Genomic DNA, 14,209 nt, shown 5'->3' on the forward strand with positions numbered 1-14,209 from the left:
CTGTGATGTACAGTAATTGCAAATACAGACTTATTTTGTTGAATTGAATAGACTCTTCCAAAGACTTTATGAAATGTCTGGCAATTTTCTTAGTATATCTTTACAACGCTGCCTTCCATTTGAACCATTAAACACACATTTTTCTGCCATTGCTTTTCTCTAGTGATGTGGTAGGATAAATTCATGCTCCCATAGCTGATTCATTATGAATGAACTTTCACAATTTTTTTTTCCCTAAAGTAGTTTCATTCTTTTAACTTACTGACAAGACATTTGGGAAAGAAAGTAATTTTGGAAGATTGCCCACTTCAAGTTTTCCAAAAACATTGTTTTTCTGAAGTGGACACTAGACACTTAGTCTTCTGAATTTGTGCTGAAATAGCAAAGGGAAAGTATTTTAATGCCAAACACTATTCAGATAATGACAAACATTTGCACCCCATTGTTGTGTTATATCATCAATGAAAAAGTTGATTTCCCTAGTTAGAGAGGAATTTATTACAGAACTCAGAATGTATCCATGACTTCCTTTGCTCTCCTCCAAACTTTAAAGCAACTATTTAAAGTTCTTTTTGATACATTGACAAGATATTTCATAGGTAAGTCTAAGGCAGCATGCACACAAATTTGCAGAAGAAATAGCTTCTGCATACTTCGAGAGTGCATTAGCATTTAAGATTCACACCTGTTTCCATGAGAGGATAGTCATTCTCCATCTGCTACACTGTAGTCCATAGGTTCAAAAAGTTGTAGTTGATAAGGAAAATGAAGTGATAGCTTCTCTGCCATTTAATGTGTGAAGGCAAGTATGACTTAATGGTAGTGCCAGTCATAAGATTTCACTTTCAGTGCCAGGGAATTAAGTGCGCAAAGACAGGGTGCATATAGAAAACACACCTTGAAGAACACTGGTGAGTTAAAGGGGAGTTATTTTCTAACAACAGGATTCAGTGAGAATTCCTTTAAGTAAGTAGTAGAATTTCCATTGGCGTCAAAGGACTTAGAATCAGGCCTAATTAATGTGCTCAGTAAATGAGAGATGTATAAGGTATTTGTGTTGTTATCCTAAAACAACACTGACAAGAAGTTGTTATTAACGTTTGATTAAATGCCATTTCTTACGCTACAGAGGTTAGTTCTTGTTTGTCATTAAGTCTGATAAATAAGGTACTGTACTTCATCACTTGTCATGACACTTTTCTCTTGGTTATCTAGCAGTCTTACATTTCTGGCAGTGGGACTAGAATGGGGGAAGGGGAAGAGAGACACAGATGTTTTAGTTGTTTTTACTCCAGTTGTACCATTCTTTAATTTTTGCTACCCAGGAATCTTTGTTCAGACTGGAGAAAGACTGTAAAAGGGAATAAATAGTTTGTGGAAGGTTTTAGAATCTGAAAATATACTCAGATTAACTTGTGCTATGGATGACATGATAGAGTCAGTAGCAGTTAAAGAAATAACATTAATAAAATATTTGAACATATTAATAAACAAAAATATTCTAGTTCAGATAAAGTGATTATCTTCAAAAACTGGCAGAGATAATTCTGAAACCTTAATATTGTATTCATAACCATGTATCTTTCCCTAATTTAGCATGCAAAAATACAAAGCTGTTGCTCAAATGGAAAGACAGTATGCAGTCACATGAGATATACATTTTATTCTAAGACTTGATACTACTTCTGTGTCATTGAAAGAATAAAAAATATTTTTTTTTGACAGATTGTTCCTTCAAACCAGCAACATAAAACAGATGAAAATGGTAGGGCTAACCTGGGAGTTATTAGTATTCATGCACCTAGGTAAGTAGTGAAAACTATATGGAAAAAAAAGTTAATTCTGAAATGTCGCTTGCTAGATGTATTTAAGCTGCGCATTTCATAAAGTACTTACCAAGAATTAATCTAGAGCTAAGGTCAAAAATTTATTATTTATATGCCTGTGGAAGACCAGATAGTGAGCTTTTAGAAATTAAGTGCTTAACTAAATAAAATTCAATACCTGCTTCTTTTGGTCTTTTGAGAAGCTGCTACTCTAATTTTCTGAGTCCTGTTTTTTCTGGTCATGGTAAAACACAGTTTATAATGGTTCACCTATGCATGGTGCACACGATGTCATAAACCACTTAAAATATCTGAAATGTACAGCCTTTGGTGACCAGATCCAGACACTTTGCTTTCAAAGTAGGAACACATTTTAGGAGTGTTGAAACCCCACTTCCTCTGGGTGTTAGCCATTGTTTTAAAGGATCAGGTAAAGTGTCCAAAAGAATTTAAAATATATTTATTTATTCTTATTTGCAGTACAGTTAATGAAGTCTCATTTCCTGCAGATGTGTGTCCTATGGCTCCTGCTTCTTCATGTCAGTCACCCTGGCTCCTCTTACGCTCTCATGTCCCATCTGACTTTTCAAATCCATTATTTCTATATCCTACTCAGGTTCACAGTTCTGCTGCTCACTCCCTGTATCCCTGAGCTTTTCTTGCAAGACTAAGTTGGCATTAGGTAGCTTAGAAGCTAGCCATAAGTGCTTGATCTTAAACTTCTGAACTATTTCATTGCAGTTAATATTTTTGCATTCATATCTGCAGGATTTGACCCGTAGTACTATTTTGCATGTGGAAGAAAATCTATTTTAAATGTTATTGATGGTGCTCCGTGTATTTATAATGCCTGCATCTTGGTAGAAGGATGATGAATATTAGTTATCAATGTATTATTGGAGGCTAGAAACAGGTGTGCTCAGTAATAACATCATACTATTTATAGCGTAATCAGAACTGGCTGGGGAGAACAGCCTTTATGCAGTTAAATACCATATTCCCAGTTCTGTTTAAAATCTTGAATTTTAAGTTTTTAATACAGTAAAGAAACCGACTTATTCTACAGCAACGAAGTCATTATATACTTGCAGTGCACTTTGCTAGATGTGAGTTGTACACAGATTCACTCTTTGGAAACTGTCAAAGCAGAATGCTCCTCAGACAGCATTTCAATGAGCTGTGTTTGCTTTCCACCTTACTGTCTTCTGCAACTTGAAGCTGTAGATGCTAGTGTCTTACAGACAGGCAATGAAACATGATCAAACTAATGAAATAATAAAGCAAAATTAAATTTAATAGGCTAATATCTTAAACTTATTATTTTCCTTGTCTAACTTTGCATTAACACTTCCAATTTTTTTCTTTACTACTGATAACTTTTCATTTTTTTTTATCATGCCTTCATGTACATGATTCAGATTTGAAGTCTGTTGAAAATTGTCTTTTCAGAAGAGATCTGTTATAACAGTTTCTACAATTTCTATATATTTCAGGGGAGAACACACTTTACAGCTTAAGGCCTCACACGGCAAGACCACATTAGATTGTCCTATAATCACATTAAATGTCCTGCCTGATCCTGAGAAACCTGTCTGCTTGAATGTTAAATATGACAAAAATGCTTCTTTTCCAGCAGGAGGTACCTTCCCTGGTAAGTATAAGGATTCTTTGGTAGAAACCAATCACTCAGGAGCTTTGTAAACCTATGAAAAACTATTTTGATGATTCTCCTGGTGTATTTTCTTACTTTTTTTTTGTCTGTTTTGTCTCAGTTCTTTGTAACAGCCATATCAGAGATGTCTCTAACATTTGGAGAGAAAAGATATGTACATCGTCTTTCAAAAGCATTTCACTTTTATTTATTTGTTCGAAATTATTTGCTTTATCTGTCTATAAATGGTAAAACTACGGAATCTCTTCACTGTCCTTAGTGAAATACTGTTTTTCAGTTTTTGATCTTTCCAAAAGATGATCTGAGCTAGTTCATGCGTGTTTTCCCTCGTCTCATTTTCTGTGGCGTAATAACAAAGGAGGTAGCTATATAGGCCAACTGTGAGCCAAGAGGAACCAGAAATTGATCAGAAGTATGTGAGTGACAGTACAAAATTTTCTTCTCTCTTGCTGTATTCTGTCACAAAAGGATGATCTTTGTTTTCTAAGGCTGCCAAGTCATAAAAGAAAAAATCCTGTCTTATGTTTTATATCCCAGTAGTATTCACAATAAGGAAAACAGATAAAGAAGAGCAAGTTATAACCATGAGGAAACATCTTTTACTAAAAGCAAAACAGAATTTTAAACCTCTGCTTTTTCCTATAAGGAAACTGTAGCAAGAATAAGAGACCTATATTAATTCAGGAAATAGGTCTTCTTTATGATAACCATGGGAGATACGGTTCTTGAATTTTCCAGTGAAGGATACAAATTTACTAGCCCATCTCCCAGAAAATTCTCCTGTTTAATTTGCAGTAACACAATTTGCACTATGAAACCATGATACAAAGATATTCTTCAGAAAGCTGAAATCCTGTCTCAAAAAGTTAAATAGAAAGCAAGTACCATATTAAGATAGGCAGAAAAAGACTTCAGCAACAATTTAGTGGAATTGAAAAACAAAAACCATTTGAGACTTGGGAAATCTGCTATGTTTTGTCAGTGGTACCTGTGAAGGGAGAGTAAGGTAGTTTCTAAACTTAATTTATTTTTTCCCATTTAATCCCATCCTTGGTATTAGGAAAAAAAAAAATCACATTTGAATCTTCAGTAGATGACTTTTAGACCTATTTGATAAAGTAAATACTAACAAATTTCCTATACTGGATGGTATTCACTTAAAAATTATAAATTAATTTAGACACGAAATTGCAAAGTTACTAATTCTGATATGCTAATCCTATTAATTTGGCTTTTGTTTGAAAGGAATAAATTAAGGTGGCAAATCTGATGCAGTTTTCAAAAAGTTTCAGGAGAAGTCAGGGAGACTTCTGATCAGTGGATATGCTTTCAGTATTGGGCAGTTGTTGGAAGGAATATAAAGAGTTGTTGGAAGGAATATAAAGGCCAATGGCATCCTGGCTTGAATCAGAAATACCGTGGCCAGTAGGGACAGGGAAGTGATCTTACCCCTGTACTCGGCACTGGTGAGGCCGCACCTCGATTACTGTGTTCAGTTTTGGGCCCCTCACTACGAAAAGGACATTGAATTACTCGAGCGTGTCCAGAGAAGGGCAACGAAGCTGGTGAAGGGTCTGGAGCACATGTCGTACGAGGAGCGGCTGAGGGAACTGGGGTTGTTTAGTCTGGAGAAGAGGAGGCTGAGGGGAGACCTCATCGCCCTCTACAACTACCTGAAAGGAGGTTGCAGAGAGCTGGGGATGAGTCTCTTTAACCAAGTAATGAGCGATAGGACAAGAGGGAATGGCCTCAAGTTGCGCCAGGGAAGGTTTAGACTGGATATTAGGAAGCATTTCTTTACAGAACGGGTTGTTAGGCATTGGAATGGGCTGCCCAGGGAGGTGGTGGAGTCCCCATCCCTGGAGGTGTTTAAGAGTCGGGTCAACATAGCGCTGAGGGATATGGTGTAGTTGAGAACCGTCAGTGTTAGGTTAATGGTTGCACTAGATGATCTTCAAGATCCTTTCCAACCTAGATGATTCTGTGAATGTAATTAAGTCGGTACATGGATAAATGTAGAAATGGGAGCAGGTTGGAGGCTGACTTTTGTATGGGAAAGTGGTGCCTTGCTATTACGTTTGAAGGAGTTGACAACTGTGTGAATGTGAGTGATCCTGCTGATACAGAGTACTTGGTTTCTTAGAGAGCTTTTGCCAAGTTCCTTAAACAAAATAAGCTGTTACAAGACACTGTCCTTCCTATACTTCAGTCTTTCCCTTGCCTTTAGGTGGACTTAAAACCAAAAAACTGTATCAAAGGAGTGTTTTCAGTTCTGTTGCTGTTTCACAGTGTGATTTCAGCACAAGCATCTGAATTTTTCCCACCTATTCTCTGTACTCCTTTGTAAATACTTCTGGATTCCCAGATGATAAACATCTCTCAAAAGTGACCAAAAAAATCAGAAAATGTGCTTCATACAAATCCATTTGTAGTATCCCAAGCCCGTTTGAAGTAAATGAAACATCTATTCAAAATTTATGGCAAAAAGGATTTATTTGTAGTACTAGGAGTTGAGAAGCAGAATATCTCACACAAATACGAGGTCTGTGCTGTGAGGGCTTGTTTTTTGACCAAGGAAGGTGCATATTCGAAGATAACAATTATAGTAGCATAACTTGATGAGACAACATTTTTATGGAAAGAAGTTTTTGTTCTTTCAAATACTCCATACAGTGTTATGAATTTGACTAAATTCACAAGGTATTTTAGTTTTGCCTAGAGGAAGCATACTATAAAATCATAGAATCACAGAGTGGTTTGGGTTGGAAGGGACCTGTAAAGATCATCTAGCTCCAACCTCTGTGCCAAATAGTCCTTTTTCAAATGTGGTGTGTAGTATAAATCAAGCAGGTTTTGAGAGACGAAGAGAATTAAACAGCTTCTTGAGGAGGTAACATAGTATATATGACATTAAATGTTGATAATAATTAGATATTAAATTCGTAATTAACATCCTAATTATTGGATTTACTGGTGAACTTGGGTACACCTGAGGGCAGGCACTGTAATCTTGGAGGAAATCATGCCTTACTTTTTCATACACATCAAAGCACAGTCCTTCCTTAAAGTGCAAAATTCTGTTCTACGTGAGCAGCACAGCTTCAATTACATGCATGAAATCCACCTGTAACCATAGTGTCAAAGTGCTTAGTTCACATCTTCAAGTCAAAGGGTAACTTTGTTCTAGTTTGGATTCCACTTCCTTCAGACCACTAAACTTTCTATGGAATATACAGGAAAAGCTAAATTTTTCAGGTTGGTATATAAAATGCCAAGTATTATGACTGCAGAACCAGTCAACAGCAAATGGAAGAGTGAAACATGTCCCTATATCCTACTTCTAACAGATTTAAGTATGTGGTATTAGTCTGTAAGACGCAGCCAAACTCAGCTTCAGATTCATAGCCTGAGTCCTCCTTTTTATTATAGTGTGGCTGATAGATAGGGAAAACAGTAGTGGTGTTGGTACAGGCTCTTTACAACTACTGTGGCTTTCTATCCAGTAGTTCACCGGCTAAAGCACTTGTGAAGAAAGAGGGAGATCTGGATTTCCTGTCCTTGAAGGAAGAAATAAGCTACTTAACTAGCTAATGATTGTTCTTTCCTGAGAGCAAAAAGAAACCTGGCTTTCTATTTTGATAAGGATGATAATCTGGGAAAGGCAGACTTGAAATTTGAGGGAGTTTTTTAAAGCAGTCATTGGATAAAATAGATGGGATTTTTTTCTAAGGATTGTTACCTGGTCTAATTTACAGCGCTAGGGAGAGAAGGTTTTCCATGTCTGATTTTGAATTTTTTTGTTGTTTGGGTTCTGTTTGGAATACAAGTTTTGTGTTTTTCTTCTAGGTATGAGGGAGGCACAGAATTTCATGAAGTTTGGTCTTAATTCTGAATAAAAATAATCTTGAAAAAATATTGTCTTTCATTCTACAGATTTTATGGTTAGTGTTCTTTCTGAAGATGACAACATTATTAAAAATATTAATCCAGCACGGATTTCTATGAAAATGTGGGAAGCACAGAGCAGCGGAACTAGGACACCAATTGATGTAAGTCATCAAAATGTGTTTTTAAAATGGGTATCAAAATGTCAGCATAGGACAAACATATCTGTAGTAGAAACTTTTCTACATTTAATTCAAATCAATATCCTCTTCTAGATTTTAAATAGCAAGTATTACGTATCAGTCATATTTGTTTATTGATATCTGTCCTGTTACAAATTGTCAGACTGTTCAAATGTCAAGACTATAATAAGGACAAAAATGCTACTGCTCTGCAGAAGGTAACTCATAGCTGGGACACTGTTAAAAGTTGCCACCCTGAATTTTGCAGATAAAAGACTCCAAGAATTAAAAAGATGAAACTAGCATCTAAATTGTAGTTGATCTCATTGAATTACTGTATGCTATCAGTCCTGCAAATCATTAAGACTTGATAGCATATTACAAGTAAGGTACTTAACTTTCTGTATATTGCATTAAATTTTTTGCATCTTTTTTTTCAGGTTACAACATTTAGCTGTAGTAAAGTGAAGGATGACAAGGAAGATGGCTTCTTCTACTTCAGGTATAGCAGCATTTATTTTATAACTACTGATGCAACTTACTGTACAAAATACATAGTTTGAAATAGAAACAAGAGTTTTAGGTTTTGATAATAACAATAGAATTAGTATGATGCAGTGCTACGAAATGGTAAAAGATATTAGCAAAAAGCAATGGGCATGAGGATTGAATTCTTCTCTAGATACATTTGACATTTGTTTTATCTGAGAGTAGAGAAGAGTCTTAAGATAATATATTAGAATACATGATGAGAAACACTAGCAGTGAAGAAACTATGTCATCTGCTTGTTACTTGTCTAGTAATGTTCCTTAATTCTCTTCAATGTTACATTCAGCTGCTGTAGAATTGCAAGCTGGACAAAGTAGACTTAACTCTGATTTAATACTTTCTGTAGCTGTGTGTTAATCCTGATCCATGGCCTTGGCCCTGTCAGTTTAGTGGTCTTTCCTTGGGTTACTTATTCAGAGATGGTGTCTTAGATGACAGGCAGCACAACTAGAGCTCATTGTAAGCTGCTGCCTGACTGCCACATATTTTCTACATCTATTCCTGGCAGTCACACTGTGGGATCAGTTAAATAGTTGTGGTACTGGCTGTTGATTCAAGCTCTTGCCTTCTAGAAAGAGTCTTTCCTTCTGCTTTTAGAAAGCAGATTTTAGGATCACCTTAATGCAGCAGATACCACTGTTACCCAGCTGGTCGTGGTTCCTGCATCAGAGCAACAGAGGGTGCAGCAGCTCAGCTGTGTCAGGATTCCAGGAACATCTGAGTGGCAGCACTTCAGGAGGTGATAGGAAGTTTCTGAACTTGCCTCTCAGCTGTGGCTCTTCTCCCTTTCAAGGCGTGTAATAGAATTCAGGAAGCCAGGCATCCAATCTGTAATCCTTGGGAATCTATGTGCTTTCTGTGTGTTACTTTTTTTCCCCTGGGGAGCTGAGGCTCAAATCCTGGGTTCTGACCCAGCCTGATATGCAATGCAAATGCACCTCCATCTGTAATTCCCTTAGTCATATCCAGCCAAGAAACTATTAATCTGGAAAGGCAGTTGATAGGACCCTGGTTTATTCAGTCTTTGTAGCTTCTCAGATGGTGTACAGCAATGTAATATATTTGTATATGAAGGCTTTTTCATTTAAGAGATTACAACTAATTCAAAAAGCTATTTAAGGATGGCTTTTTGTATCATTACCAAGATCTGTCTTTACCTTGAAGGCACTCACAGTTCCAAAGCCTTCTAAGGCTGAATTTGGCAGCTATAGCAAAAGAAGACTCCCAAATAAGGGTGCAGTTTTGCTTTAACAGAGCAGAGCTTTTTGTGTGGCCAGTCCAAGGTTATGGAATGAAATTCTCGACAAACCAAGGATCACTGCAGACTTGCACTAAGTATGAGGTGCATTTCTATGACCTTGGCCATTTTTACAAATTCTTAGTTACAGGTATAGTTAAGAACACCCTAAAACATTGTCAAAACAAGGCACTCTGCATCATATATTTGTACCTCCAGAAAAAGAAAACTAGAATAAATGTGCCAATGTGTAGTCATGCTGATAAACGTTCTCCTGTGAAAAGCACTATAGTGGACAGTGTGATATAAGCTAACCTATATAGAGTTGCATATGGAAATTATGAAAATCTTGACATTGGTACCTGTAGTTTACTAGTTGTCCACAAATGTCCAGAATTAAAACTGCCAGCCTTTTTGAAAAATTTGAAAGAATAGACAGCAGAGACTAGCCGTTAGCAGCCCTTGTAGGAAAGTACATATTACTCATTGCTGCCTGTGGCATCATTGTCTACCACCCAGTTTCTCTCAAGTTTTCCTGTCCTTGGCACAGTCACAGATTATTTTCATCTATTTAACACTGGTCAGTAACATGGATGCTATTACGCAGTCTTACAACTTTCATAAGAGTTTTGCAGTTTGATTATTTTCTAAGCATATGTCTGATTAGATGGTGTTCAGCCACAAGATCCTTAGCAGATTATTTACAACTCAGTTTTTTAATGTATCCCAACAAGGCAGATGCTACTTTCAATCTTAACCTAGATAAAATGCAGAAAATATAGTAGAATTGTTCCTTCTCTATGTGAAATACAAAAAGGAAAAGTCATGGCCCGTTTTAGAAATAGGTAAAACTTCGGGATTTTGGTTTTTTACAAGTTAAGCATTCCAGGGAATCTTGCATCTTACTCCTTCCCAAGCAAAGTAAGAGGAAACAAATTGCTTAATGTTATTGACAAAACAGATGAAATGCTGTATGTTGAAAACAAAAATCTAATTAACCAATTCAAGAGTGCCACAAGTTATCCTCTCAAGAGAAATGTCTGAATCTTGGTTAGAGACTGTCTACATCTCCTCAGAAGTTTCTGAGCATTCATAAGTCACTGCTATCCCTAGTTAAACACTCCAGCAGTCTTCTGGATGCTGTGTAGCCTTCCTTGAGTAGGTGAAGTCTGTTTATAGCAGCAGAAGCCCAGGTGTCTTGTCTTCCCTTCATATTTTGATGTTAGGGGTTCTTTGCCAGTAGTCTGCACTCTGGAACGCTGTAAGGTTGAATGAGAACTCTTTTCTCTCTCACTGTACTCAACCTTGGCCACTGGTCCAAGTTACCCAACTTCGTACACCTTCTGAGTAAGAGAACAAAATAGCTACGCAGATTTTGTGTAAATTCAAGCCACCTGTTTCAGTAGCTGTATGAAAATTCATTGAATGGGACGTGAAATGAGATAGACTTGCAGATTTCTTAAAAATAAGGCCACGGCAAACTTCCTGTCAGCTAGTAGAGACAAACTCTTGGAGGAGACTTTCCTCATCCAAGTTTCCAAAAGCCTTATTCCAGTTGTTAAGAAACTCATGGCATTCTTCCTGAAGTAGCATTATTATGGAGGAGTACTAAAATATGTCATGCCTTAACAGGCCTTTCTGACTAGTTTGGAGGACTACTCAGAATTTGAAGTGCTTGCATACTTACATCTTGTCACTTCAATATTGACTTGCTTTTGCTTGGTTTTTGTTTTTGATTTATTTAGGGATAAAGTGATTCCAGAGAGAGTGGGCACTTACAGTATCCAGTTTACCTTTGCAATGGATAAGACAAATATGCTCAGCAGTGACCAGGTTTGAATCTATAATTAATTACATGTAGCCAAGAACATATAATACAGAATCATCTGGGAGAAATACTATTTTTTATAGTTACTGATTTCAAACTATTGATTATCAAAACATGTTTTCATTAGCTTTTATAATTAAGAAATTTTGTGGAATAAGAGAGCTACATAATTTGCAACCTAGTAGAACTGGTTTATTGTCATGCTAATCTATTTCAAGATTGTCAGTAAATATCAGATGCATTTCTTTCAGTATTTTTCTGAGCAACCCATGTGTGCAGGTAAATTGCAGTGAATTATATCAGTCTTAATTTTCTTTTGTTTTGTTCTTCCTCTTTTTTCTCCTAGATTATAGTTGAAGTTGTACCTAATGACCCTGTACGCTTGTTACCTGATTCTTTACCAGCTACTCCAGCAGTTTCCAATGTTCGAACTCTTAATAGCCGTACACTGGTCAAGGATTTATACCTCCATGTAATGGTAACTATACTTTAATACAAAATCAGAATTAGGGAAATACATAAGACTGCTAAAAATATGTTGAATTTTGCTGTAAGGTATTGCTGCTATCTCTTTATAGATTAACTTAACAAAGAAGATGTAAATCAGTGATTTCCAGTGTATGACAGGTGCATCTTGTTTTATTTACATACAGATGACCAAAACTAAAACATGCAATCCTTGCTGTCAGGCATCTCTATTGAAATCCATTTCTTGTTGCCACAGGAAAAAAATGTTTCAAGAATAGATTTTAGTGGGAAGACACTTACATATACAGCAGATGTTTCTTTCCATGGCTTTTCTTCCAGGAGACCGTTTCTCTTAGAAATCTTGTGTTATGAAGAATAAGGTCTCCTGAACTTTGAACATTGACAGGAGTACAGGGGGATCACTTATGAGTTACCACCATGGGCAAAACACCCCTGACTTGTGGAAAATTAATTTAGTTTATCACCAATTAAAATAGATTTGAGTAGTGAGAAACAAAGACAAAAAAAGTAAAGCAACACCTCTGCCCCACCCTTTCCCAGGCTCAGCTGTGCTCCAGACTCCTCTACCCTTCCCCAGTCGGCACAGGGGGATGGGGAATGAGGGTCACGGTCAGTCCATAACAGCTCCTCTCTGCTGCTCCTTCTTCCTCACAGTTTCCCTACTCTAATGTGCGTCCTTCCATGGACTGCAGTCCTTCCTGAACTGCTCCAGCGTGAGCCCTCTCCACAGGCTGCAGTCCTTCAGGAAATATCCACCTGCTATAGTGTGGGGCCCTCCATGGGCTGCTGTGTGGATGTCTGCTCCACCGTGGTCCTTCATGGGCTGCAGGGAAATACCTGCTCCACCGTGGTCTCCCCACAGGCTGCAGGCAAATCTGCTCTGGCGCCTGGAGCCCCTCCTCACCCTCCTTCTTCACCGACCTTGGTGTTCCGTCTGCTGTTTTTGTTTTTTTCCTCCTTCTCCTCTGCCTGTGCATTTTTGCCCTTTCTTAAATACAGTTTCCCAGAGGAACCACCATTTTGGCTGAGGAGCTCAGCTGTGCCCTGTGGCAGGTCGGTTGGAACCGGCCCTGTCTGGCAGGGGGCAGCCTCGGCCTCCCCTCACAGAGGCCGCCCTGAGCCCCCGCTGTCAGCACCTTGCTACATAAACCAAATGCAGTATATAAATGGATTACTTATTTCGGTTCATGTTCCAAACTAACTTTTTTTTGTCATTTTTACTTACAGGATGAATACAACAACCATACTGGAATTGATCTAGTTGGCAGAATAATAGCAAAAATTAAGAGCCCCAATGAAGATGATATAGAGATTCCACAGTTTCAGGGGAAAGTCAGTACAGTTGAGTTTCCATTTGACAGAGGATCAGCTGAAATTGTAAGTGTGACTGAAATACACAGTTAACTCCATGAGCAATGGACCTAATGAGGCCAATTTTTCTACAGTTTCAAAGCTGATCTTACACCTCATGGTGTTTTGTGGAGGATTAGCATGTATTGTAGCCTTCCCTTACAGATAAGTAGATACATTATTTCTTCTCTGTTTGGTTGCTGGTTTTCAGAAAACCTGAAGGAAAGACATTCTTTAAACTGTTTATCCTTGCCAAGCGAGGGAAGGTTACAATTACATTCAGTCAGGGACTGGGATATACAGGTGGGATCCAGGATAAGTCTTTTCCTCATTTGAATTTCACATGTAAATAACACTTAACCAATTTGTAGTTAAACCATTAATATTAGCAGTGTTTTACATTTTTATTTATAATTCTATCTGGCTGTAATATCTTAAGATCATTTAGTCTGACCTCTTCATATATATGTAATTAAATTTTACCAGGTTCTCTTTACATTTTGTCAAGCTAACTGAGTTTTATGTACTTTGCAGAAAGGCATCCTATCCATATTTTCAGAAGTAAAGACGAAACTACCACTTCTCTCTACACTTTATTTCACTCATTAGTGCCCTTGACTGTTAAAAATGCTTGCCTTATTTCAGTTCGAATCTCTGGCTGTAGCATCATGCATACCTCTGAAAGCACTGCATATTGTCACATCATCACAGTCACTTTTTTCTTCAACAAATACAGATTGAACCTTTAAAACCTATGAGTTCAATTTGTAACAGTTGTTACAAAGTGTAATATAAAAGACACAAGTTAAAATGTGTACATGCACAAAACCAGAAACTGTTGAAAACACCAAAAACCCATCTGAGTGTAGAGCTGCACATTTGTTCTGTGTGGAACAGTCACAATATCTGTCTTAAAAGCCTACAGAGAACTTCACTCAATAGGACTATTCACATAGTGAAACAGATATATATAGTTGTTTTTTTAAAAGTTGTTGAAGAGCAAAAGTATACCCCTACTTCATTTGGCTCCTCTGGTTGTCACATGTTTTACTAGCCTGAAGTCTGTGGAAGTCTTCAGTTGGTGTACTAAAGGAGGATCCAACTTGTTAAAGAAATTTTCTCAACCACCTTTTTTAACTTGTTTATTGGAAGCAGCTTCCCAGCAGACCAGCATCAGTGTGTGCCAGGTG

At 37.3% G+C, this 14,209-nt stretch overlaps 1 protein-coding gene across 3 annotated transcripts in view; it reads left to right on the top strand.

Annotated features, from left to right (window-relative positions):
- The window catches only part of SMCHD1 (structural maintenance of chromosomes flexible hinge domain containing 1), an 89,466-nt gene that overhangs the window by 60,985 nt on the left and 14,272 nt on the right, over nucleotides 1–14,209 (top strand). For all 3 annotated transcript variants that reach the window (XR_012622898.1, XM_074821325.1, XM_074821312.1), the window contains exons 31-37: nucleotides 1,726–1,805; nucleotides 3,320–3,477; nucleotides 7,432–7,547; nucleotides 8,006–8,067; nucleotides 11,098–11,185; nucleotides 11,527–11,658; nucleotides 12,897–13,046. Coding sequence is in view for 2 of the 3 variants with exons in the window: in XM_074821325.1 (XP_074677426.1) it covers nucleotides 1,726–1,805; nucleotides 3,320–3,477; nucleotides 7,432–7,547; nucleotides 8,006–8,067; nucleotides 11,098–11,185; nucleotides 11,527–11,658; nucleotides 12,897–13,046 (786 nt within the window). In the remaining variant the exon portion in view is untranslated. The remainder of the gene's footprint in view (nucleotides 1–1,725; nucleotides 1,806–3,319; nucleotides 3,478–7,431; nucleotides 7,548–8,005; nucleotides 8,068–11,097; nucleotides 11,186–11,526; nucleotides 11,659–12,896; nucleotides 13,047–14,209) is intronic.

Source organism: Strix aluco, chromosome 1 (genome assembly GCF_031877795.1).
Source record: "Strix aluco isolate bStrAlu1 chromosome 1, bStrAlu1.hap1, whole genome shotgun sequence".
NCBI lineage: Eukaryota > Metazoa > Chordata > Aves > Strigiformes > Strigidae > Strix > Strix aluco.